Here is a 22,764-nt window from a genome sequence, read left to right as displayed (position 1 = left end):
ACTATTGATGGGGTACCAATGAGAAAATTACAGGTTTTCTTTTTGGTGGTTGTTTTTTTTTTTCTAAGAATTGTTTATTCATTTCCAAAACTAAAAATTTCAATGAAACATTCCCTGTTCTCTCCCTCTGCAATCTCATGAGAATCATTAATTGTTTGATCCTTCAGGCACATAAAAATAGCCGTGTAATGTTAAGCTTTATATTCACACACTATATATACACCTGGTATAGTATTGTGTGTGACTGTAATACATATTATTATATTACTATGTAATATTAGTTTATATTCTGCTGTCAAGTTAAGAGTGTAGTTTTGAGAATGTAAAACTTTGGTCCAGCATGTTTTGGTGGTGGTGAATTTTAGAAGGATGATCATTTTGGAGATGTCTCTTACAAAACTGACTCAATATATGCAGCAGTAATTTAAGGATATATTAATATTTCTATTGTCACATTGCTTCAAAAAGAGACTTTTTATAAGAAAGCACATTACAGCATAGAGATAGAAGAGATTCAAAAATCATGTAATTGATAGAACTTAAGAAATGTAGAATTCTCTAGCAGCCCCTTGACATGTATAAATATAATGAATTTTAACTATGGTGTATTTTCTCAAGCCATCATTTTTAATAGCAGTTTAATATTGTGGAAAACACTGGTGCCTCCCTTGTCATGTGACTTAGAGCTAGCCATTTAATTTTTCTTGCCTCTGTTTCCACATTAGTAAAATGAAAGACTTGAATTCTCTAAAGACCCAGAGAATGTCTATTGGACAAGCATAATGTATGGTCATTAAAAACAGAAAACTATTTGGCCTAATAGTGTTCATGATGAGAACCAAGTAGATCCTAACTAGTTCCCAGCTGTGTATCATTTGTCTTGTTTCACTGAGAAATAGATATGGCAGATTCACTGTGTTGTACAGTGGAAACTAATACGCCATTGTGAAGCAACTATGCTTCAATAAAAATTAATTAAAAAAAATTCAAATGTCACTGGGAAGGATGGTGAATCTCATCAGAAGTCATTCTAAAGTGTCTTTATCTGTTCATCCTTCTTCTCTTTCATGCCCCGACACAGTACAAGGTTCTTTTGACCTATGACACCCGTGTGAACCAGACTAGCCCTGTGGATAAGAGCCCCACGTTCATCTGGAAGAACCACAAACTTCCTAATGATATTCCAGGCCAGGGTAAGAGATCCTTCGTGAATTTCCTTTCCCTGAAGTTGTTTTTTGGAGGAGAGTAAATTCTATGGTTTATGCAATTAGCTTGTGGTTTTGTTTAGTTTAGTTTAGTTTTGTTTTACTTATTGTCTGAATAAGATGTGCCAGATTTGTAAATACGGACTTTACTTCTCTGCCCAGTGAATGGTATTACAGTTCTGATAAAACACTGAAAATATTCCATTCTATTTTAGCTACACCTATCCTTAATATGTGTTCTATCCACCCTTTGACATAAATTTTCCTATAGAAAACTAGGTTTGGCAATTGGCAGAATGAACACAGAGACAATAGTCTTATTCCATTTACATTTTACTACAGGAAACTCAAGGAATGTATTCAGTGTGTTTCAAGCAAGGAATACTTGATGTCATCAGGCTGAGGGGTGGTCAGTGAGCTTGACCTCTAAATTCTCCCCTTTTGCCTTAGAGCACACATGCTTGGGTCATAACGATGGTTACCTACCTACCTGAGGTGAGGTCCCATCATGTCATGAAAGCCCTGACAGGGCCAGACCTTCATCCGTGCAACTTGAAGTACAACTGTGTATAACCCTGACTATCACTAGACAGGCCAGCCAAGTGTCTCCTGAGCGACAGTCTCAGGACGCTCTGCCCTCGGCTGGCTTGGCCAAGGCTTTCTGCAATGAATAGTAAGTAATTCCACATTACTAATCAATTTTTAGGGAAAAAAGTTTAAATTTGAACAAATATTTATGTTCAAAGATGCAAAAAAAAAAAGGTGTAAACACTACTAATAAGATGACTTTTTTCGTTTTATTTTTATTGTAGAAAAATTCATGCACATGATTTTAAAATCTGAGAGTAGAAATATTCATAACAGAAAGTGAGTGTACCTAGTCCCACCTCTGTGCATCCCTGGTCTTGTCCGTTCTGCTTAGTTTTTTGCATATTTCTAAATTATATGCATGTGTTTCTTGATTTATGAGATTTAGATGTTACCTATTTCTTGTATTGATAAATTAAAATTTAGTTCATTTTCATTAGGCATACTTTTCTCTAAGCTTTTCTCAATATAGTTCTGTCTTTTTGTCAATACATTTAGTGTTTATAATTTTACATTTGTAATTTTAATTAATATGCGTAAGCCTGGAGTTCTATCAAACATGTATAAAGCTTCTTGCTTCCCAAAGTTGTAAGATGAAGATGTTCATGTCTCTATCCTTCCTTCTACCTCCTTCTCACCTCCCAAATTCTCCTGTATTTTTCTTTTATTTGTCAGGGCTGATAATATTTATTTGCTAGCCACAGGAAGCCTTCTGTCATTTACCTGTAAGTTGATTCTTTAAATTGAAAATCATTAAATATTTTCATTATTATTATTTTTCTAAGGCCCAACAGTGTGTCAGAATAACATTTCTCTGTGTAGCTCCAATGTCTCTCCTTTGTGACACACGTGCACACAAATGGATTTTTTAAATGCCAAATTCTCGAAATATTTTACAGTTTTATTTTTAGATTACACCTTCCTTGAACATTTATCCTTAGAGTTTGACTATCTTTCATATTTTTGCTATAAGAAAAATACCTGTCTTCTTCACCATATTGCTATTATCGTCTAGCTTCTTATACACTGTCTATTGCTTGGAGTCCATCCTATTTCTTCTTCTTGAACCCTCTGCCTTCTGAATAGAATAGGAAGTTAGAGGATTCAAGAGGCAGCCTGTGAGGCATGTGTGAACAATGACCTTCTTGTACAGTTTTATTATTGTTGTCCTTCTCATTCTAGTCCTCTGCCCATGCAGAACTCTGCTTCAATGCTTCATTGGGTTGAATCCACATTTTCCTGAATTTACTTACTCTTCTGTGAATCTCTCAAACTCCTTCATCTATACAGCTTCACCTACATACTGAAAAATCAAATTCCTTACACTTCCCATTAACTTCCCTCAATGACGGGGTTGAGCTTGGAAAGGACCAGCAGGCAACTCTGTCATTTACTGTGCATTCCACACTGACCTACTTTTCCTCTGATTTGTTCTCTGAATTGAAAACCAGTTGTCAGTTTCTTCCTTTATGAATCCTCCTTAGGTATATCAGTTTCAAAGACATCAGATAGTCTTCCCATCCAAATTCTGTGCTGGAAACTATTTTATCTTCTAACATTCGATGATTCCCATTAGAAAGTGTCAGTTGCTCAGTCATTTCCAACTCTTTGCGACCCCATGGACTATAGCCCACCAGGCTCCTCTGTCCATGGCATTCTCCAGGCAAGAATGCTAGAGTGGGTTGCCATTCTCATCTCCAGTAGTTCTTCCCAACCCAGGGATCGAACCCTGGTCTCCTGCATTGCAGGCAGATTCTTTACCATCTGAGCCACCAGTGAAGCCCTCCCATAAGAAAAAAATGTATAAACTATAAGAGTAACTGAAATAATGCCGCTTTGGAGGCACATTCCAAACAATTTTCTTCACAGAACAAAGATGCAGCATCTCTATTACCAATGAAGAAATTAAAAAAGAAGGATATCTTTTCTAAATTTAATTTTTAAAATTTATTTTCATTTTTCCATCAGTTCAGTTCAGTCACTCAGTCGTGTCCGACTCTTTGTGACCCCATGGACTGCAGCATGCCAGGATTCCCTGTTCATGACCAACTCCCAGAGCTTACTCAAACTCATGTCCATCAAGTCGGTGATGCCATCCAACCATCTCACCCTCTGTTGTCAGTCTTTCCCAGCATCAGGGTCTTTTCAAGTGAGTTAGTTCTTCGCATCAGGTGGCCAAATTATTGGAGTTTCAGCTTTAGCATCAGTCCTTCCAATGAATATTCAGGACTGATTTCCTTTAGGATGGACTGGTTGGATCTCCTTGCAGTCCAAGGGACTCTCAAGAGTTGTCTCCAACACCACAGTTCAAAAGCATCAATTCTTTAGTGCCCGGCTTTCTTTATAGTCCAACTCTTACATCCATGCATGACTATTGGAAAAACCATAGCTTTGACTAGACAGACCTTTGTTGCAAAGTAATGTCTCTGCTTTTTAATATGCTGTTAGGTTGGTCATAGCTTTTCTTCCAAGGAGCAAGCATCTTTTAATTTCATGGGTGCAATCACCATCTGCAGTGATTTTGGAGCCCCCCAAAAATCAAGTCAGCCACTGTTTCCATTGTTTCCCTATCTGTTTGCCAGGAAGTGATGGGACCGGATGCCATGATCTTAGTTTTCTGAATGTTGAGTTTTAAGCCAGCTTTTTCACTCTCCTCTTTCACTTTTATCAAGAGGCTCTTTAGTTCTTCTTCGCTTTCTGGCATGAGAGTGGTGTCATCTGCATATCTGAGGTTATTGATACTTCTCCATTCAATCTTGATTCCAGCTTGTATTTAATTCAGCCTGGCATTTCACATATGTACTCTTCATATAAGTTAAATAAGCAGGGTGACAATATACAGCCTTGACATACTCCTTTACCAATTTGGAACCAGTCTGTTGTTCCATGTCCAGTTCTAACTGTTGCTTCTTGACCTGCATAAAGATTTCTCAGGAGGCAGGTCAGGTGGTCCGGTATGCCCATCTCTTTCAGAATTTTCCACAGTTCGTTGTGATCCACATAGTCAAAGGCTTTGGCATAGTCAATAAAGCAGAAGTAGATGTTTTTCTGGAGTTCTCTTGCTTTTTTGATGATCCAGCAGATGTTGGCAATTTGATCTCCGATTCCTCTGCCTTTTCTAAAACCAGCTTGAACACTTGGAAGTTCACAGTTAACATACTATCGAAGCCTGGCTTGGAGAATTTTTAGCATCACTTTGCTAGCATATTAGATGAGTGCAATTGTGTGGTAGTTTGAGCATTCTTTGGCATTACTTTTCTTTGGGATTGGAATGAACACTGACTTTTTCCAGTCCTGTGACCACTGCTGAGTTTTCCAAATTTGCTGGCATATTGAGTGCAGCACTTTCACAGCATCATCTTTTAGGATTTGAAATAGCTCAACTGGAATTCCATCACCTCCATAGCTTTGTTCATGGTGATGCTTCCTAAGGCCCACTTGACTTTGCATTCCAGGATGTCTGGCTCTAGGTGAGTGATCACACCATCGTGGTTATCTGGGTCATGAAGATCTTTTTTGTATAGTTCTTCTGTGTAGTCTTGCCAGCTCTTAAAATCTTCTGCTTCTGTTAGGTCTATACCATTTCTGTCCTTAATTGTGCCCATCTTTGCATGAAATGTTCCCTTGGTATCTCTAATTTTCTTGAAGTGATCTCTAGTCTTTCCCATTCTGTTGTTTTCCTCTATTTCTTTACACTGATCACTGAAGAAGGCTTTCTTATCTCTCCTTGCTATTCTTTGGAACTCTGCATTCGAATGAGTATATCTTTCCTTTTCTCCTTTGCCTTCAGCTTTTCTTCTTTTCTTAGCTATTTGTAAGGCCTCCTGAGGCAACCATTTTGCCTTTTTGCATTTATTTTTCTTGGGGATGGTCTTGATCCCTGCCTCCTGTACAATGTCACAAACCTCCGTCCATAGTTCTTCAGGCAGTCTGTCCTTCAGACCTAATCCCTTGAATCTATTTGTCACTTCCATTGTATAATTGTAAGGGATTTGATTTAGGTCATACCAGAATGGGGGCTTCCCTGGTAGCTCAGTTGGAGAGTCTGACTGCAATGCAGGGGACCTGGGTTCGATCCTTGGGTTGGGAAGATCCCCTGGAGAAGGAGATGGCCACCCACTTCAGTATTCTTGCCTGGAGAATCCCATGGACAGAGGAGCCTGGCAGGCTACCTTCTATGGGGTCGCAAGAGTCAGACACGACTGAGTGACTAACTGTGCAGCTTGCATAGCTGAATGGTCTAGTGTTTTTCCCTACTTTCTTCAATTTAAGTCTGAATTTGACAATAAAGAGTTCATGATCTGAGCCACAGTCCACTCCCAGTCTTGTTTTTGCTGACTGTATAGAGCTTCTTCATCTTTGGCTGCAAAGAATATAATCAGTCTGATTTTGGTATTGACCATCTGGTGATGTCCATGTGTAGAGTCTTCTCTTGTATTGTTGGAAGAGGGTGTTTGCTATGACCAGTGCATTCTCTTGGCAAAACTCTGTTAGCCTTTGACTTGCTTCGTTTTGTACTCCAAGGCCAAATTTGCCTGTTACTCCAGGTATGTCTTGACTTCCTACTTTTGAAGTACTTCCTACTTTTCCTACTTTTTAAAAATTTTTCATTTTTAATTGGCGGATAATTGCTTTACAGTGTTGTATTGGTTCTTGCCACACAACAAAGTGAATCAGCCATAAGTAGATATATGTGCCACCCATCTTGAACCTCCTTCCCACACCCTATCCCAACCCACCCCTAAATTTAATTTTTATTTTATACTGGCATATAGTTGATTTACAATATTGTGTTAGTTTCAGGTGTGCAGTAAAATGATTCAGTTGTACATATACATATATCCATTCTTCTTCAGATTCTTCACCCATGTAGGTTATTACAGAACATTGAGTTCTCTGTGTTATACAGTAGGTCCTTGTTGATTATCTGTTTTATATATAGTATTGTGTATATGTTCATTCTCATTTATCCTTCCCTCCCACCTTTCCCCTTTGGTAACTGTAAGTTTGCTTTCTGGGTCTGTGAGTCTGTTTCTATTTTGTAAATAAGTTCATTTGTATCATTTAAAAAATTTTTTTCTCAAGATCATTTTGATGTGGACCATTTTTAAAGTCTTTATTGAATTTTTTAATATATTACTTAAGTTTTATGTTTTGGGTTTTGGCCACGAGGCATATGGGATCTTAGCTCTCCGACCAGGGATCAAACCCACATCCCCTACATTGGAAGGTGAAGTCTTCCACTTCACCAGTGGAAGTCCGTGTATCATTTTGGCTTTTTTAGATTACAAATACAAGTGTTATCATATGACATTTGTCTTTCTCTAAGAAACAGGTATCTTAAAAGATCTCTCCCTTTCCACTTGCTGAAATTGTCTTATACAACTAGAATCTTGTGAAATGCATTTGTTCTCTTTTCAGGGGTCCTTCCTAGCGTAGTTTTCACCGTCTTTTCTGCCACAGGCCCTCAAATGCTGATGATTGCCGTCTTCACGCTCGCGGGGACAGTGGTCCTGCTGCTTCTCATCGCTCTCCTGGTGCTCAGGTACCTGCCGGCTAACCTGTGGTGCTCATCTCTCAGGCGGAGGGGTGGGTGAGAGCGGGGCATCTGATGCCTGTTGATAGTATACATTCACAGGAAGGTCTCTGGACAGAGCTAAGATTACAAAGGCATTCTGCATCGAAAAGTCTATCTAAGGCAGATGACTACTGAGCGGATGAATTAGAGCTTGCCATCAGAGACATGCATGTGTTTGTGCTAAGTTGCTTGAGTCATGTCCAACTCCTTGCGTCCCTATGGACTGTAGCCCACCAGGCTTGTCTGTCCATGGGTTTCTCCAAGCAGGAATACTGGAGTGGGTTGCCATGCCCTCCTCCAGGGAGTCTTCCTGAGACACATGAACTCAAATCTCAGTTCTGAGATTAACCAGTTGTGCAGTCTTAACTGTGTTATTGGCAACTTAAACATGTTACTTGGCTTCAGTATCCTCATCTGAACTGTTGTGGGGAATTGAAATAAAGTCTGTATAATGACCATAGAATTGGCATTCTGTAGGTGGAAATGGCTATTTCTGCTCTTTTATTAATACATTATGGGAAATTTCAAAGTCGCTCTATTATATACTTTCAGGCTGAAGAGGCTTTGTTGTTGTTGTTTAGTTAAGTATTTAGTTAAGTATTGTTGTCATTGTTTAGTTAAATATTTAAGTGTTGTTGTTGTTAAGCATTTAGTTAAGTATTACATACTTTCAGGCTGAAGAAGCTGTGTTGTTAAGTCCTGACTGAATCTTTTTGCAACCCCGTGGACTGTAGTCCACCAGGCTCCTCTGGCTGTGGGATTTTCCAGGCAAGAATACTGGAGTGGGTTGCATGTTCTCCTCCAGGGGATCTTCCCAACCCAGGAATCAAACTGAGTCTCCCATGTTTCCTGCATTGCAGGCAGATTCTTTATCTGCTGGGCCATCAGGGAAGCCCCCCCATCAGAGCTGTAGATGTCAACTAATGGTCAGAAATGGAATGGCATAATAAAAGAGCATCATAAAAGCCTGTGGGTTGGTTGTGTTCCTTTCACAGAAAATATAAGAGAGAACACGCGCTTCGTCAGAAGAAGTGGTCCCACATTCCTCCTGAAGACATTTTTCCCCTGGAGTCCAACGAGACCAACCACGTTAGCCTAAAGGTAAGGCGCCCCTGACCTGGGCAAGAATGCGCGGGCTGGCGCAACTCCCCAGGGATCTGAGGAGACTTTGGTCCATGGTACAGAACGTGCCAGGCAGGGTCATTTGTTTCAGAATCCAAGACCTAGATGTTAGAATCCTCAGCTTCCTGCCTTTCCCTTGATTCTTCATGGTGCTACTTGATCCAGTGAACACTTTGGTGGAGGCTGTGGTATGGTGTGTTACTCGTTTTTTGTATGTGACCCAGAATAGGAGTGCAGACAGGGAGGATTTGTCATGGAAGGGATGTAGGAATGGGTAGGGCATCTGAGTTCCCCTAAACCTTGGGGAACTACTCTCTCACACTCAGGACATGTGACTCACTTTCTCCCTGCTGAAGAAAGAATCCTTTGCCCACACTTGCGCTCAGCCAGGAAGGCTCAGCAGCCACCAGCAACACTGCCTCCCATGGGCGGCGGTTAATTCAGGACCTGAGTGGACTTATCTCCTCCTCACCAGGACCTCAGGAGATGAACTTTATCACCCTAACTTTGCTGATGAGGAAAATGAAGGACAAAGAGTCGAGCAGCGCGGCCCGGTCACACACACTAGGGAATCAGGTTACTGCAGATGTAACCCGCCAGCTCTTCTGAGCATTTCTCATGTGCCTGATGCCTGGACCTGTTTCATTTTTTCTGAGCTCTTTGAGGCAACGGGGCTAGAATTTCAAGAATGGGGCACAGTCTGAACCCACCCTCTGTAAGTGTGACACTAACACTTAACCATCAGAGGTTTTTCTGGGTTTTTTTCGGATTTTAATTTATTTTTGACCGCCCTGGGTCTTCGCTGCTGCTCCCGGGCTTTTTCTAGTTGCAGCGAGCGAGGGCTACCCTCTAGTTGCGGTGCTCGGGCTTCTCATTGCGGTGGCTTCTCTTGTCACAGAGCACAGGCTCTCAGGCACAGGCTCAGTAGTTGGGGCACCCAGGCTTAGTTGCTCCATGGCATGTGAGATCCTCCCAGACCAGGCATCAAACCCGTGTTCCCTGCATTGGCAGGGCAGATTCTCAACTACTGGACCACCAGGGAAATCCCAGTGGTTTTATACCAAAGCAAACTAGGGGGTGGAGTCCCAGAACCTCCCCATGAAGGAATGAGCGGGGTCCCTTGGAATAGGGCCAAGCCGACAGGACAGCATGACTGAGACACCTCCCTCCTTAGAATCGCAAAAATAAAATTGCCACATGAGTCAGGTTTGTGTTTGGAGCCTTTCCACCACCTCTCTGGGCACCCCACCCCAAATCCTGCACACGGATTTGGGTGAGGACTAGGCCTCCCTTTCCTCCAGAAATGGTCCATGCACCAAAGTAACACTCCTATTACATCCTGAGCCACAAAAATAAAAATGCTATTGACAAGGACCAGGAACTTCCCCAGCAGTCCAGTGGTTAGGACTCCACACTTCCACTGCAGTGGGCACAGGTTTGGGTCCCAGTCAGGAAACTAAGATTCCCCCATGCTTTGCAGTGTGACCAAAAAAATAATTAATTTTTTAAAATTTTAAAATTAAGAAAAGATCTATTTCAGGCACGTGTCAGGAAGAAATCAATGAATACTCTCTTTGAAAATCCAATAATCTTACAGTCATTTACATTTCACATTGCATCTTTCCATTTGATTCTCATCAAAACCTATGACTGTAATTGTAAACGATTGTAAGATCATTGGATTTTCAAAGAGAGAATTCATCGACCTGAATGACTTAATGGCAGTACCCTAGGAAGGGAGGAGGAGACCTCTAGAAGGAGTGAACGGTCCCCGTCTCTGGTGTGACTCCAGTTTGGGCTCCCACCCACTTCTGCCCAGGTGCCACCACGGCTCCACCCCTCACAAGCCTCCCCCACCGCCTTAGAACCCTGTACTACACTTTGTTCTTTTGAGTTAAGCCTAAAACATTGTGTTGCTATGTGTTTTATTAAAATGTAAATATACTCCTAAGAGTATAACTCATCTACCCCTTGTTGGATATGACAGAATTTTTATGAGTTAATTCATCATTAGCCACTCACCTGGCTAAGGAGGAGGTCTTTGGGACAAGTTGCCATGAGGAGGAAGGTTAGAAGTGATTCAGAGCATGGGGAGTCATTGTTATGCCGAGTTACAGACCAGCTGGGGAGCAGGCGACCAGGGATTAGCTGTAAGAAGAGGTTTACCAGTGCTGAGAATAAGACAGGACTGGAAGAAGACCCACAGGGATCGACCAGAGTCAGGAGAGGGGAAAATGCCACGTGACTGGACAGGCAATGGTTCGAGCTCTGGGTCAGGAAGCAAGAGTCAGGGGCGAGATCATGAAGAACGTATCCCAAGCTAGAATGGAGAGGGTCAGCAAACCAAGCAGCCAGAGGGAGAGATGTCAGCAAAGTTCGAGGGGAAGGCAGCAGACAGAAAATAGTGATAAAGATGCAGAGGATTCATTTGAGGATAAAACACCTTTGCTTGTAAGAAAGTGTCACCACCTTGGTCTCATTTGATCCCGAAGTATCCCTGTAAGTTAGGATTGCCCAAATAAGGGACTGAGGTTCAAATGGTTTAAATGACACAATCAAGGCTTGAGAGGGTAAAAAGAACACTGGACGAGAAGTCACACTCAGGTTCCATACATTCTCGGGTGACACATGGTGCCATGTAACCCTTTGTACCTCACAAATAAAATGAGAAACAGGAGAAGGGGAGACAAGTGATGTTTATTAATCTGTGCTGTGCCAGGCATCATGCATGGAATTGGATATTATTTATTTCACTCACATTTTCAAAATGTCCCTATGAGGTAACTTTTAACAAATAAAATACATCACAGGTTTTTATAAGAATTGAATGGAAAGATGCAATGGTTCATAATCTTTTTTGCCTTTCGAGTAGCAGACCAAGAGCCTCAAGTGTGTGTGTGTGTGTGTGTGTGTGTGTGTGTGTTGTGTTTCAGTCAATATTTAACTTCTTTTCAAATTAATTACTGGGATTTCCCTGATGGTCCGGGGGCTAAGACTCTGAGCTCCCAATACAGGGGGCCCAGGTTCAATACCTGGCCAGAGAACTAGATCCCACAGGCCACGCCTAGAACTAGATCCCCCATGCTGCAACTAAGACCCAGCACCACCAAATAAATGACTGGCTTCTGTTGACAAACCAGCTGATCTCGCAACTCCAGGCTGAACCCCGAGCTGATGTGGCTGCCTCCTTAAGCCCCAGCAAGGTGTCCTCACTTGCACTGCTACTTGGGCCTTGAGGCATGAGTTCACAACTCAGATGCCAAACATGATTCCCTGAGAGCATCTGTCCATAGCTACAGGCAATGGTTCCCAGTAGTCTGGGAGGCTGGGCAGGAAGGAAGCAAAGGAAGTTCTGGCTGAAATAGGCTACGAGAAGAAGGGGGAGAAAACCGAGTTAAGTGTTGGGCTGGTGGATACTTGGAAGGAAGGTACCGTTGGAGGGGGGAGGGGAGCATGAGAGGGGACACAGGACAATTATAACAGTTTTTCTGAGCCTGCCTGGCATGCTGTGAACCAACTGCAGTAGACACAGGCAGTCTCTCTCAGCCTTTGACTGGCAGGTGGGGAGCCAAGACGTGGAGCCTCTGGAATAATTAGCTTGTTCTTGTGCCAGATCGATGATGACAAGAGGCGAGACACAATCCAGAGACTGCGACAGTGCAAATACGACAAAAAGGTGACTAGTCTCCTTTGCTTTTCTGAAGAGCCAATCAGGGATACGTGCTGGGCCTTCTGACTCGTTGTGGCCCCAGCTCTGATGTCGGCGGTGTGATGGCCGGGGTCCCGGAGCTGACCCAAGGGGTGCTATTAGAGCCTTTCACAGGGCTGGGTAGGGCTCTGCTTCACCGCTTACAATATTTTCAAGTCCTGGGTATACTGAAGAAAAAATAAAATTTTTAAGAGGGGGAGAGTGTAGGAAGGAAAAGGAAAAAGAATAGATTCAGAGCAGTCCAGGCAACCCTGTTTTGTATTTTGAATCACTGCGGTGGGGATGTGACAATCCCATAGCAGGGTTTTGTGTCTCCCCTCCTTCCTCCTTCCCTCCCTTCTTTCCTGCCTTCCTTCCTCCTTTTTTCACTTAATTATTTTAAAGAAACATTCTCATGTGAGCCTGCCACATCCCAGGCACTAGGCACCAGGGATATAAGCAGCAGTAAAAGAATGTTACCACTTTCAGGAGCTTACAGTAGAGTGGGAAGATAGTCATGTGAGCAGATGATTATAACATGCATACAGCGGTCATCCTACACTATCTCCTTAATTCAATTGATCTTTGCAGCGAGTGATTCTAAAGGATCTCAAGCACAATGATGGCAACTTCACTGAGAAACAGAAGATAGAATTGAACAAGGTATGCTTACTTAAGACCTTTAAGTGAGAAATAACTTTACTCTGTTTTCCCCAAGCATTGAGGTCCCTGGTGGAGCAAGGTGTTATTAGGGAGTCCTGACAGAGAAACCTGCTGACCAGGAATGAGTGACCATACTTCTTGTTGAAAATCCTCCCCCCAAATTTTGTCAAAGATGTTTGATGGTACAGAACATGCTGGCATATCCTAGAAAGTGGTCCTGATGTGATGGGAGAGTAGTCAAAGGTTTGTATCCAGGTCCTCTTGCTGACAAAAGAAAGGCCATGAAGTCAGATTAATGCCAAGTGCAGAAGGAGATGCACCGATGCTTCATTGCATCAAGAGCAGTAGTATATCTTCCCAGAGATCTGAGACACAGCATGTTTTATTAGTATATTATTAGTTTTTAACCAGGTGCTCTTTTCTGGCTGAGCTGCTTTGTAAATGAGTGTGTTATGTCTTAGTTGCTTCAGATTGACTATTACAACCTAACCAAGTTCTACGGCACAGTGAAGCTTGATTCCACGATCTTTGGGGTGACTGAGTACTGCGAGAGAGGATCCCTCAGGGTAAGAAACCAGAATCATTTCCAATTTCCTAGCCAGCCAACCATGTGCAAAAAAAAAAAAAAAAATGTGTAGTAGAAATTTTAAATGCTCACTCAGTGAAATAATAACAGCAGAGAGTTATCAGGAAAAATGTATGGGCCCATATGCTTATCAAACTAGATCACTCAGATTTTGTCCATTTATCCCTATTATATCATTATAAGTGAAATGAAAGTCACTCAGTTGTGTCCAACTCTTTGGGACCCAGTGGACTGTAGCCTGCCAGGCTCCTCTGTCCATGGAATTCTCTAGGCCAGAATACTGGAGTCGGTAGCTGTTCCCTTCTCCAGGGGATCTTCCCAACCTAGGGATCGAACCCAGGACTCTCACATTACAGGCGGATTCTTTACCAGCTGAGCTACCAGGGAAGCTCAAGAATACCAGAGTGGGTAGCCTGTCCCTTCTCCAGGGCATCTTCTTGACCCAGGAATTGAACTGGGGTCTCCTGCATTGCAGGCGGATTCTTTACCAGCTGAGCTAACTAGCTAAAAAATATTCAGGAGTGTAGACTTGAAAAAACAAAGAACAAATGTGGAAATGTGGAAAAGTGATTGCCTCTCCATTCATTTTATTTTACTTGCATATTTGCTTTTGTATTAAGAGAAAACTGGATGGTTATTAGAAAAAAAATGTAGATTTAAAAATGTATGTATGGCATAAACTCAAATGTATCCTCAAGGGAAAAAAATCATAGCCTTAAATGCTGTTCTCTCTTTTAAAAACTAATCTAAATATGACTATGGCCTAAAGGAAAGGAAACCACAATTCAATTATTATAAAACTGATAAAATTTTAAAGTGCATTCTTGAGTTATTTTTTAAAAACTACAAAATGTACAAGCCTCTTATACTTCTAATTAAATCTTTAAAGCAAGCATAAAAATAAAATGAAAATAAAAAATAAAGCTATGAAAAAGATGCTTTCAATTATGAAAGAATATATCATGACTATTAAATTATAAAGTCTAAAAAAGGGAAAAATTTCAGAAACAATATAATTATGAAAACTTGACTCAAGTAAAAACTTAAGGACGTCAATAATGGTAGAAGACATTAACTTTCCATTACAAAGAAAACCAGATTCAGTTTAATTTTTCTAAACTTCAAGAATAATTCTCATTGTCTATATAAACACTGTTCTAACGTTAAAGAAAAACATGAACATCTTCTAAATTCATTTAACATTCAACAAGGCTAGCATAAAGTTGATACTAAAATGTGATTAAAGACTAATGTCATTTATCAATATAAATGGAAAAATTATAAACACAATACAGGTAACTCTAAGCCAAGTCATATACGAAAAGCATAATACAGTTAGATGTGGTTAGTTCTATGAATGGAAAAAATATTACTCTAATGCATCATATCAAAAGGTCTTTGAAGAAAGGCTATATAAGATCATTTTAATTGGTGCTGAAAATGTTCATTTAAATTGCTGCTGATACAATAAAACAAACACACATTCCTAATAATAATAATTTCAAGTCTCTCAAAATTAGAAATACTTTCTATATGAGGGCTAGACCATATCTGAATCATTTGGTTTCAACGTGACAAAATATTTAGATACACCAGTAAGTGAAGATTATCACAGAGGACATTTTCATAAGGAGAAGAGATAAACAAATAAACAAAAGCCATATATCAGGTGCTAAGGGAAGAGTCTGTCTGCTTATAACTCCCCTCCCTTAAACTGACTGGTTACCCACTGCTGCAGCAACCTCATCTGAAACAACAATGACTTTGGGCCCTTTTTTGGAAATTACTGGTACAGAACCTAAGTTAAAACTGGGCTTTTTCCCCAGACAAGAAACTGTTGTTAGGTTTTCAGTTAGGGTCCTGCTTAGAGTTTTACTGTGAACAATTAGCTTAGTTTAAATACCCTGCATCTTGATACAACCATCACCATGTTAATACTATGAGTTCAAAACTCTAGGTCATATAGTTAATGCAGAAATTCAAGAGCTCTGTCTTAATGACAGAGGACTTGATAAACGGACGGAACACTTAGAGCTATTAAACCAATTGATGCAATTGGCCTTCTAAGTAAAAATGAAATCCTGCCTAAGGGATTTTCTGATAGCAATTCCTTGTTGGAAAACACTAGTGTAATTTTGATGATACAGAGCCTGCAACCCAGGCACTTGTGAATCAGGCTCACCAGCCCACTCTCCTGGCAGGTACCTGCTCATTCCTTTACCGCTCTCTGGTGAAGAACCAGGATTTGGGATCTGTGGGCATCTCGTGCTCATCTCCTTGTGATAAAGAACCACCCAGTGTTTCTTAGAGAGAAAAGAAACATATGTTCAAGAAAACCAGGAGAATGGAGTTCCAGCTTGTTCCTGAGCCCAAGAATTCATGATTAGAAGATCATTATTGGAACTTCCCTGGTGGCCCACTAGTTAATACTTCACGCTTCTACCACAGCGGGCATGAGTTCAGTCCCTGGTTGGGCAACTAAGATCCCACATGCCTTGGGGTGTGATCAAAATGTTAAAAAATAAAAAACAAAAGAAGATCATTATTTGCCTGTAAGAATCTCTCCACAGTGGTATCCTTTAGACGACTCATCTTCCTTTTCTTTTTCTCCTGCTCAGGAAGTTTTAAATGACACAATTTCTTACCCTGATGGTACATTCATGGACTGGGAGTTTAAGATCTCTGTCTTGTATGACATTGCTAAGGTAAGAGACCCACAGACACGAAAGATATTTATGAAAGTTAAATCTGGAAAACAGACCTAGCCAGGTATCGCATCGGTTTCTTCATCTGTAAAATGATAATGAAAGAGTGCCTGTGTCATGGGGTTTTGGGGAAGATTTTACGAAACAACACATGGGCTTTGTATAAGGCCTGACAAGCAAGTACTCAATATATATATACTGACTTATTATTTTTATTATTAAATTCTTTCTACACTGAGTTGCAGGCACACACTTTCATAGATGCTGGAAGTAAAAAAAAAAAAAAATCACATAAAGTTTCAGGGAAGATAACTGAATCTTCACCTTAATGTAAGAGAAAATATAAGGGCAGGCATTCATCTTGCATGAGGTAATAAAAGATTTGGACATGTATATTTCCTAGACATGCTATGAAAAGGAAGTGGATACCAGTAACTAGGGCCCCATTCAACAATGAAGAAAAACCAGTCCCAGGAGTGAGGTATCTGATACAGTCTTAAATCATCTGAAAGACACATAGCATCGGAATCAGTTGGGGAAGAAAACGTAGTACTATATGTTATTTGCCTCAGTTCACTCCCAGGACCAAGGCTGAACACTAGTGTCTGCAGTACCACCACCTCTGGCCGCCAGGGGGAGACACAACAGCCAAAAAAGAACTTCCTCTTTCAAAACTGAATGAAAAATTGTTTCAAAATAGATTGAAAGCAATTAGATTTTAAGAAATAATCTAACCTAACCTCTCCCTTCAGGAAGGCAAAGCCTTATTATTCATATTATTTTCATATTCATATTGAGGTAGCAGAGAACCAGAGACATACCCAAGGTCACAGACTGAATAAGTGGTAAGCAAAAACACTTTAAAAAAAAAAAAAAACGATCAATCTTTGCTTCATATTGTCTGCAGCTACTTAACCAGAGTCTTTAGACCTTCAAAACTGTATGCAGTACTTAGGCAAATATTAGGGCTTTAACAGTATTTTATAAAGTTAATGGAGTTAAATTTAAAACTCGACGGTGATTCTGTCCACATGTCGAAATGATTTCACCAAGCCATCTCTTTCCTGAAAAGGACAGAGCAGCTGAGCAATGTCATATCTCTTTGTTTTCCTGTCATCTGAAAAACTACAGGGAATGTCATATCTGCACTCCAGTAAGACAGAAGTCCACGGCCGTCTGAAATCGACCAACTGCGTGGTGGACAGTAGAATGGTGGTGAAGATCACCGATTTTGGCTGCAATTCCATTTTGCCTCCAAGAAAAGGTCTGTCATGAATGAAATTTTCACTAGTTTCCCACTTAAACACTTTTCTTTTTTAATTTTTGCAAAAGTCCATGTAAAGTGTTCAGGAAATGGTGATACTGACCAGAAAAAACACTTCCGTAAGAGGCAGTAGCTGGCTCATTTCCCAGCATTACCCCGTTGTCGTGTTCAGCGTGTGCTTGTCAAGTTGAACAGATCTCCTCTGTGGGTTTCCTTCATCTGTGTGTCCCTTGATTTAAGGGAGAAATCATGAAGGAGTTATTGGCTTGTGGAGGCAGGACTGTATGGAAAAATACAGAAAGTTAGAGCCATAGGAGACCTCAGAAATCCCCTTATTGAACCCTCCTCTTTTATAGAAGACAGAACTAAAGTTCAGAAAGGCTAAGAGAATTGCCCAAAAAAGTAGAGTATAAGACTGAAGACCCCTTTCCAAATTCTAGACATCATTCATTTATCTGTGATAATGATAAGAAATGATGATGCTTAGAAAAAAGTCTTATCAGTAAAATATATTCTTATTTATCCCTTTCAGGAGTGGTGATGGGGGTCAAAAAAAACTATTTGTAAAGTATCAAGGGCTTTTCATGTTGAACGTTTGCCGTCCTTTATTAGAGCTCAGGGTTAAACAGCCTTAGAGGGCTAGGACTCATATATGCCTCAAAATACCACTAAATTCCTCAAAAACTAAATTCTACCTCTAATCCTATTTTTGCACTCCTTTTAGTTTTCCATAATAGACAAAAAATTACAATCCTGCACCCACTTCTTTAGCTATGTCAGGGATGCTAAGACATTAGACTAAATCCAGTTAGTGCTTACTGAGAACCTGCCGTGTGCCCAGGTTCATCGTGGAGTGAGCAAAGCCCCTTCGTGAAATGACTCACCAGGACACAAAATCAGATGACTTGCAGATCCCAGCCTACCCTCCTGAACATCCAGTTATATGAGCCTATCTGTGGGGTCGGTTACCTGAAATCTTAGCATAAGTAAATTTACTTCCCTCTCCTACAAGCCCAACCATTAGGATCCATTTTTAATGAATCACAAGCCACATCAATTCACAAGACATAAATCTGAAAAGGCAGTGAACACTTGGATGGAAAGCCAAATGAGGAAAGTGTGCTTTATCATAAGCATCTCACTATACCTAAACACATGAATCTGTTGATTTATTTAATTGAAACTGCTTAAGGTAGAAATCTTAAGAAGTCTACAGGGTGCTAGGTGATCCTGGAAAACTCCCAAGGGATGTTGGAGAATAATTAATTGTATGCCCCCATTATTAAAAATAAGATATGTAATGGGGGGGTCCCAAACCCAAGTGGCTGTAGGAGCCAGACACAGGAGTGCTTCACTCTTGAAATAAACTTGATGCGAAGCACTAGTAATAGCTTGCATGCTAGCAAAATGTGAGTAAACCGATGCTTTTTTTAAAAAAGAATACCACAGAAACCAAAGAAAGCGCATCTGTGTAATAGCTGACCTCGTGGCTGCTACTGTATCACATCTGGAAACTATCAGTGACTGTCTCTCTGTTTAAGTGTGCTGTCTTTATTTTCTTTTAGTAAAAATACTGTTGTGGGTTGCCATTCACTTCTCCAGGGGATCTTTCCTACCCAGGGATTGAGCCCATGTCTCCTGCACTGCAGGCAGATTCGTTACCATCTGAGCTACCTGGAAAGCCCATTATTTCCTTTTAGTAACTATACATATATGGCGATCCCCTGGTGGCTCAGTCAGTAAAGAATTCACCTGCAATGCAGGAGGGGTTCGATCCCCTGAAGAAGGGAATGGCTACCCACTCCAGTATTCTTGGCTGGAGAATCCCATGGACAGAGGAGCCTGGTGGGCTACAGTCCACTACATTGCAAAAGGATCAAACGTGACTTAGGGACTAAACCACCACCACCAAACATATATATAGTAAATACATTTATATTTACTAAAAGAAACATGTTTTATATTACATAAAATTTGTAAGTATATATTTATTAAATATTTATATATATGTAGTGTTTTATATGGAGAAGGCAATGGCACCCCACTCCAGTACTCTTGACTGGAAAACCCCATGGATGGAGGAGCCTGGTGGGCTGCAGTCCATGGGGTCGCTAAGAGTCAGACATGACTGAGTGACTTCACTTTCACTTTTTCACTTTCATGCATTGGAGAAGGAAATGGCAACCCACTCCAGTGTTCTTGCCTGGAGAATCCCAGGGATGGGGGAGCCTGGTGGGCTGCCGTCTATGGGGTCGCACAGAGTCGGACATGACTGAAGCGACTTAGCAGCAGCAGCAGCAGCAGCAGTGTTTTATATGGGCTTCCCAGGTGGCTTAGTGATAAAGAATCTGCCTGCAGTGCAAGAGACCTGGGTTTGATTTCTGGACCAGGAAGATCCCCTGGACAAGGAAATGGCAACCCATGCCAGTATTCTTGCCTGGGAGAGCCCATGGACAGAGGAGCCTGGTGGGCAGCAGTCCATGGCGTCACAAAGAGTCAGATATGACTGAGTGACTGAGCATGCACACAATGTTTTATATTACATTAAATATATAATTTTAAAATATTTATAAAGGCTTTCATAGTTTTATGTTGCATGTTCCATAAACTATTGAATCCTCGGCCTCTTACATTCTACTGAATTCACCCCACAAATATTTACTGAGCACTCCCTGAACCCTAGGCGCTGTTCTAGGTAGACCTTGAGGGTTTTCAGGACTATGACCCAGGCAGTTTTAGGGAAGGCATTCTGTGTTTCCTCACCCAGATCCTGGCATTACCTAGTCAGCTTGGAAGGCAAGTGTGTATTCTGCCCCCATCACCAGCATTAGTGTGGTGGAGGGACTTAAAAGCGCGTCGGGGATCTCTGGGCTACTCAACCCCTTAAAGTCAAAGTCTCAATGCTGAACCCACAGACTTGTGGACGGCCCCAGAGCATCTCCGAGTAGCCAGCGTTTCGCAGAAAGGAGACGTGTACAGCTACGGCATCATCGCCCAGGAGATCATCCAGCGAAGAGAAACCTTCTACACGCTCAGCTGTCGGGACCAGAAAGGTGAGGACCTTCTCTGGGAGCCAGCAGGAATTCTGTGACCACGTCTCAGTCCCCTTGTCAGCGAGAGCAGTGTCACTCCCGCGCTCCACACTGCACAGGGTGGTTGGAGGGATTCAGTGACGGTATGAATGTCAGAGGGCTCTGAAAAGCACAGGACAACACCCTACTGCCAGCCGCCACCACTCAGCAATACTGAGTTAAAGGGCTGGGCCTTAAAATTTCCTGCTTTCCCTCTGATTCCGTTAAGAGATATGCGTCTTTAACACCTGAACTAGATCACTAACAGGACCGCATACATCCTTGAGGTCTTACTAAGAGAGTATCTATAGTAGTTTTGTCACATGTCCTCTTGTGTGTATGTTGGGGGGTTTGTTGCTGTTGTTCAGTCGCTATCGTGTCTAACTCTGTGACCCCCGTGGACTGCAGCATGCCGAGCTCTCCCCATCCTCCACTGTCTCCCAGAGTTTGCTCAAGTTCATGTCCATTGAGTCCGTGATGCTATCCATCTCATGTGTATATGTATGTGTGTGTGTGTGTTGGGGGGTAGCATAGTTTATCAAATTCTAGAAAGTTGATTTGGAGATTATACTGACTCCCCATGGAATATTAAACTTGACTGTTCTTTTTTTAATTATTAAATTTTGATTTGGAGATTATACTGACTCCCCATGGAATATTAAACTTGACTATTCTTTTTTTAAACTTTGTATTTTGTATTGGAGTATAGCCGATTAACAATGTTGTGATAGTTTTAGGTGGACAGCGAAGTGACTAAGCCATCCACATACATGTATCCATTCTCTCCCAGACTCCCCTCCCATCCAGGCTGCCACATAACGTTGAGCAGAGTTCTCTGTGCTATACAGTAGGTCCTTGTTAGGGGGAAATGTTTCATTCCATTTATCCAATTCTTGATTCACTGAGTACTTACTGTGCACCAGCTCTTACCAGTATGGAGGATGAAGATAGCTGAAGGGTGTAGGGAGGACAGGCTAGCATCTCGGTCAGAGGAAACCTCCCTAAGACAGTGGTCTTTGAGTTAAGTTTTAAAAGGTCTGTAGCTTTAATTGAAGTACTCCCTGGGTGTAAGAGGGCCTAAGCCCCCTTCCCCTGGTGGCTCATCCATTCATTCACATCTGTTTGTTGAGTGCTAGCCTAGGCTCTGCCACACTCCCACCGGCTCCCCATCCAGGTCTGGGAACCCATTCAGTCTGAAGGCTGCTGCCTAAATTTCTTCACACTGCATTCTTTCTTGTAATTCGAATGGTTCTCGTCCCATCAGAGAAGATTTTCAGAGTGGAGAATTGCAATGGAGTGAAACCCTTCCGCCCCGATCTGTTCCTGGAAACAGCAGAGGAAAAAGAGCTGGAAGTGAGTATGTCTCCCACATGAGTTTCTTTGGGGTTGCAGCAGCAAAGGAGCACAGACTCGGTGGATGAACACCAAGGAAATGTATCCACTTATAGTTCTGCAGGCCAAAAGTCTGAAATGAGTTGTCAGATGCCGAGGACCAGCCCCGGCTGATCCAGGGTATTCGAAGGAGAGACGGCGTAGGCGAAGATCAGGAAACAATTGCTTAATTAAATGTTAATTAAGGATATAAAGAGTAATAGAATGAGGATAGCTCAGTAGGAAAATTCAGTGGAGAAAAGAGGCTGAGTGGCTTGGTTTACGCGGGAGACCAATAAAACTTCAAGACAAGAAGTTTGCACCACTTACGTAGGCCACAGGCGTCCTTCCGTTCTCCCGAAGGAGAGGAGACACTGAGGCCTCTCCGGTCGGATCTTAGAAGCCCAGGCATAATTAGTAAGCATGGTGGGTTCCGCGCTCCTGATGGAGACTCAGCCAGAGTGGGAGAGAGAGCGACATGGGGAGACCAGTATTTCGAGAAACTGATCCCAATTCTTTATTTTCCATGGTCTACTTTTATACACTGAGATGTTATGCAAAAGTCACGTGGGGTCAGCAGTCCTGACTTTTATCAAAGTCAGGTGCTTCATACAAATATATACAGAGGTCTTAGGGGTGTTACATCATCTTCTGGCCAGGGGGGCCTGCTGACAATTTATGACCCTCTCCTTGTGACAACGGTCAGTCAACCAGGACACTTATTTCTCCAGGGGTGATTATTCTTAAAACAGACACCACCCAAATAAAATTACATTCCTATAGGGTGAGGGTGTAGTGGGTTTTAGTTAAGGAAAGAATTTACTTAGCCTAAGGTCTAACGTGATTAATATCAAAGGTTAATACTTATTTCTTCTATATATTCATTAATGTGTGTAAGGGCAGGGGATGTGGAGACTTAGCAA

The 22,764-nt window shown here is 41.6% G+C and overlaps 1 protein-coding gene across 1 annotated transcript in view; it reads left to right on the top strand.

Moving 5' to 3' along the window:
• GUCY2C (guanylate cyclase 2C) overlaps positions 1-22,764 on the top strand; it is a 67,280-nt gene that overhangs the window by 24,448 nt on the left and 20,068 nt on the right. Inside the window, exons 10-19 of the mRNA XM_027541402.1 lie at positions 1,082-1,193; positions 7,257-7,338; positions 8,367-8,472; positions 12,107-12,169; positions 12,773-12,844; positions 13,306-13,410; positions 16,049-16,135; positions 17,267-17,399; positions 20,315-20,452; positions 21,735-21,823. Coding sequence (XP_027397203.1) covers positions 1,082-1,193; positions 7,257-7,338; positions 8,367-8,472; positions 12,107-12,169; positions 12,773-12,844; positions 13,306-13,410; positions 16,049-16,135; positions 17,267-17,399; positions 20,315-20,452; positions 21,735-21,823 — 987 coding nt within the window. The remainder of the gene's footprint in view (positions 1-1,081; positions 1,194-7,256; positions 7,339-8,366; positions 8,473-12,106; positions 12,170-12,772; positions 12,845-13,305; positions 13,411-16,048; positions 16,136-17,266; positions 17,400-20,314; positions 20,453-21,734; positions 21,824-22,764) is intronic.

This window comes from Bos indicus x Bos taurus, chromosome 5 (assembly GCF_003369695.1).
Source record: "Bos indicus x Bos taurus breed Angus x Brahman F1 hybrid chromosome 5, Bos_hybrid_MaternalHap_v2.0, whole genome shotgun sequence".
Classification (NCBI taxonomy): domain Eukaryota; kingdom Metazoa; phylum Chordata; class Mammalia; order Artiodactyla; family Bovidae; genus Bos; species Bos indicus x Bos taurus.
This window is presented reverse-complemented; position numbering and strand designations above follow the sequence as displayed.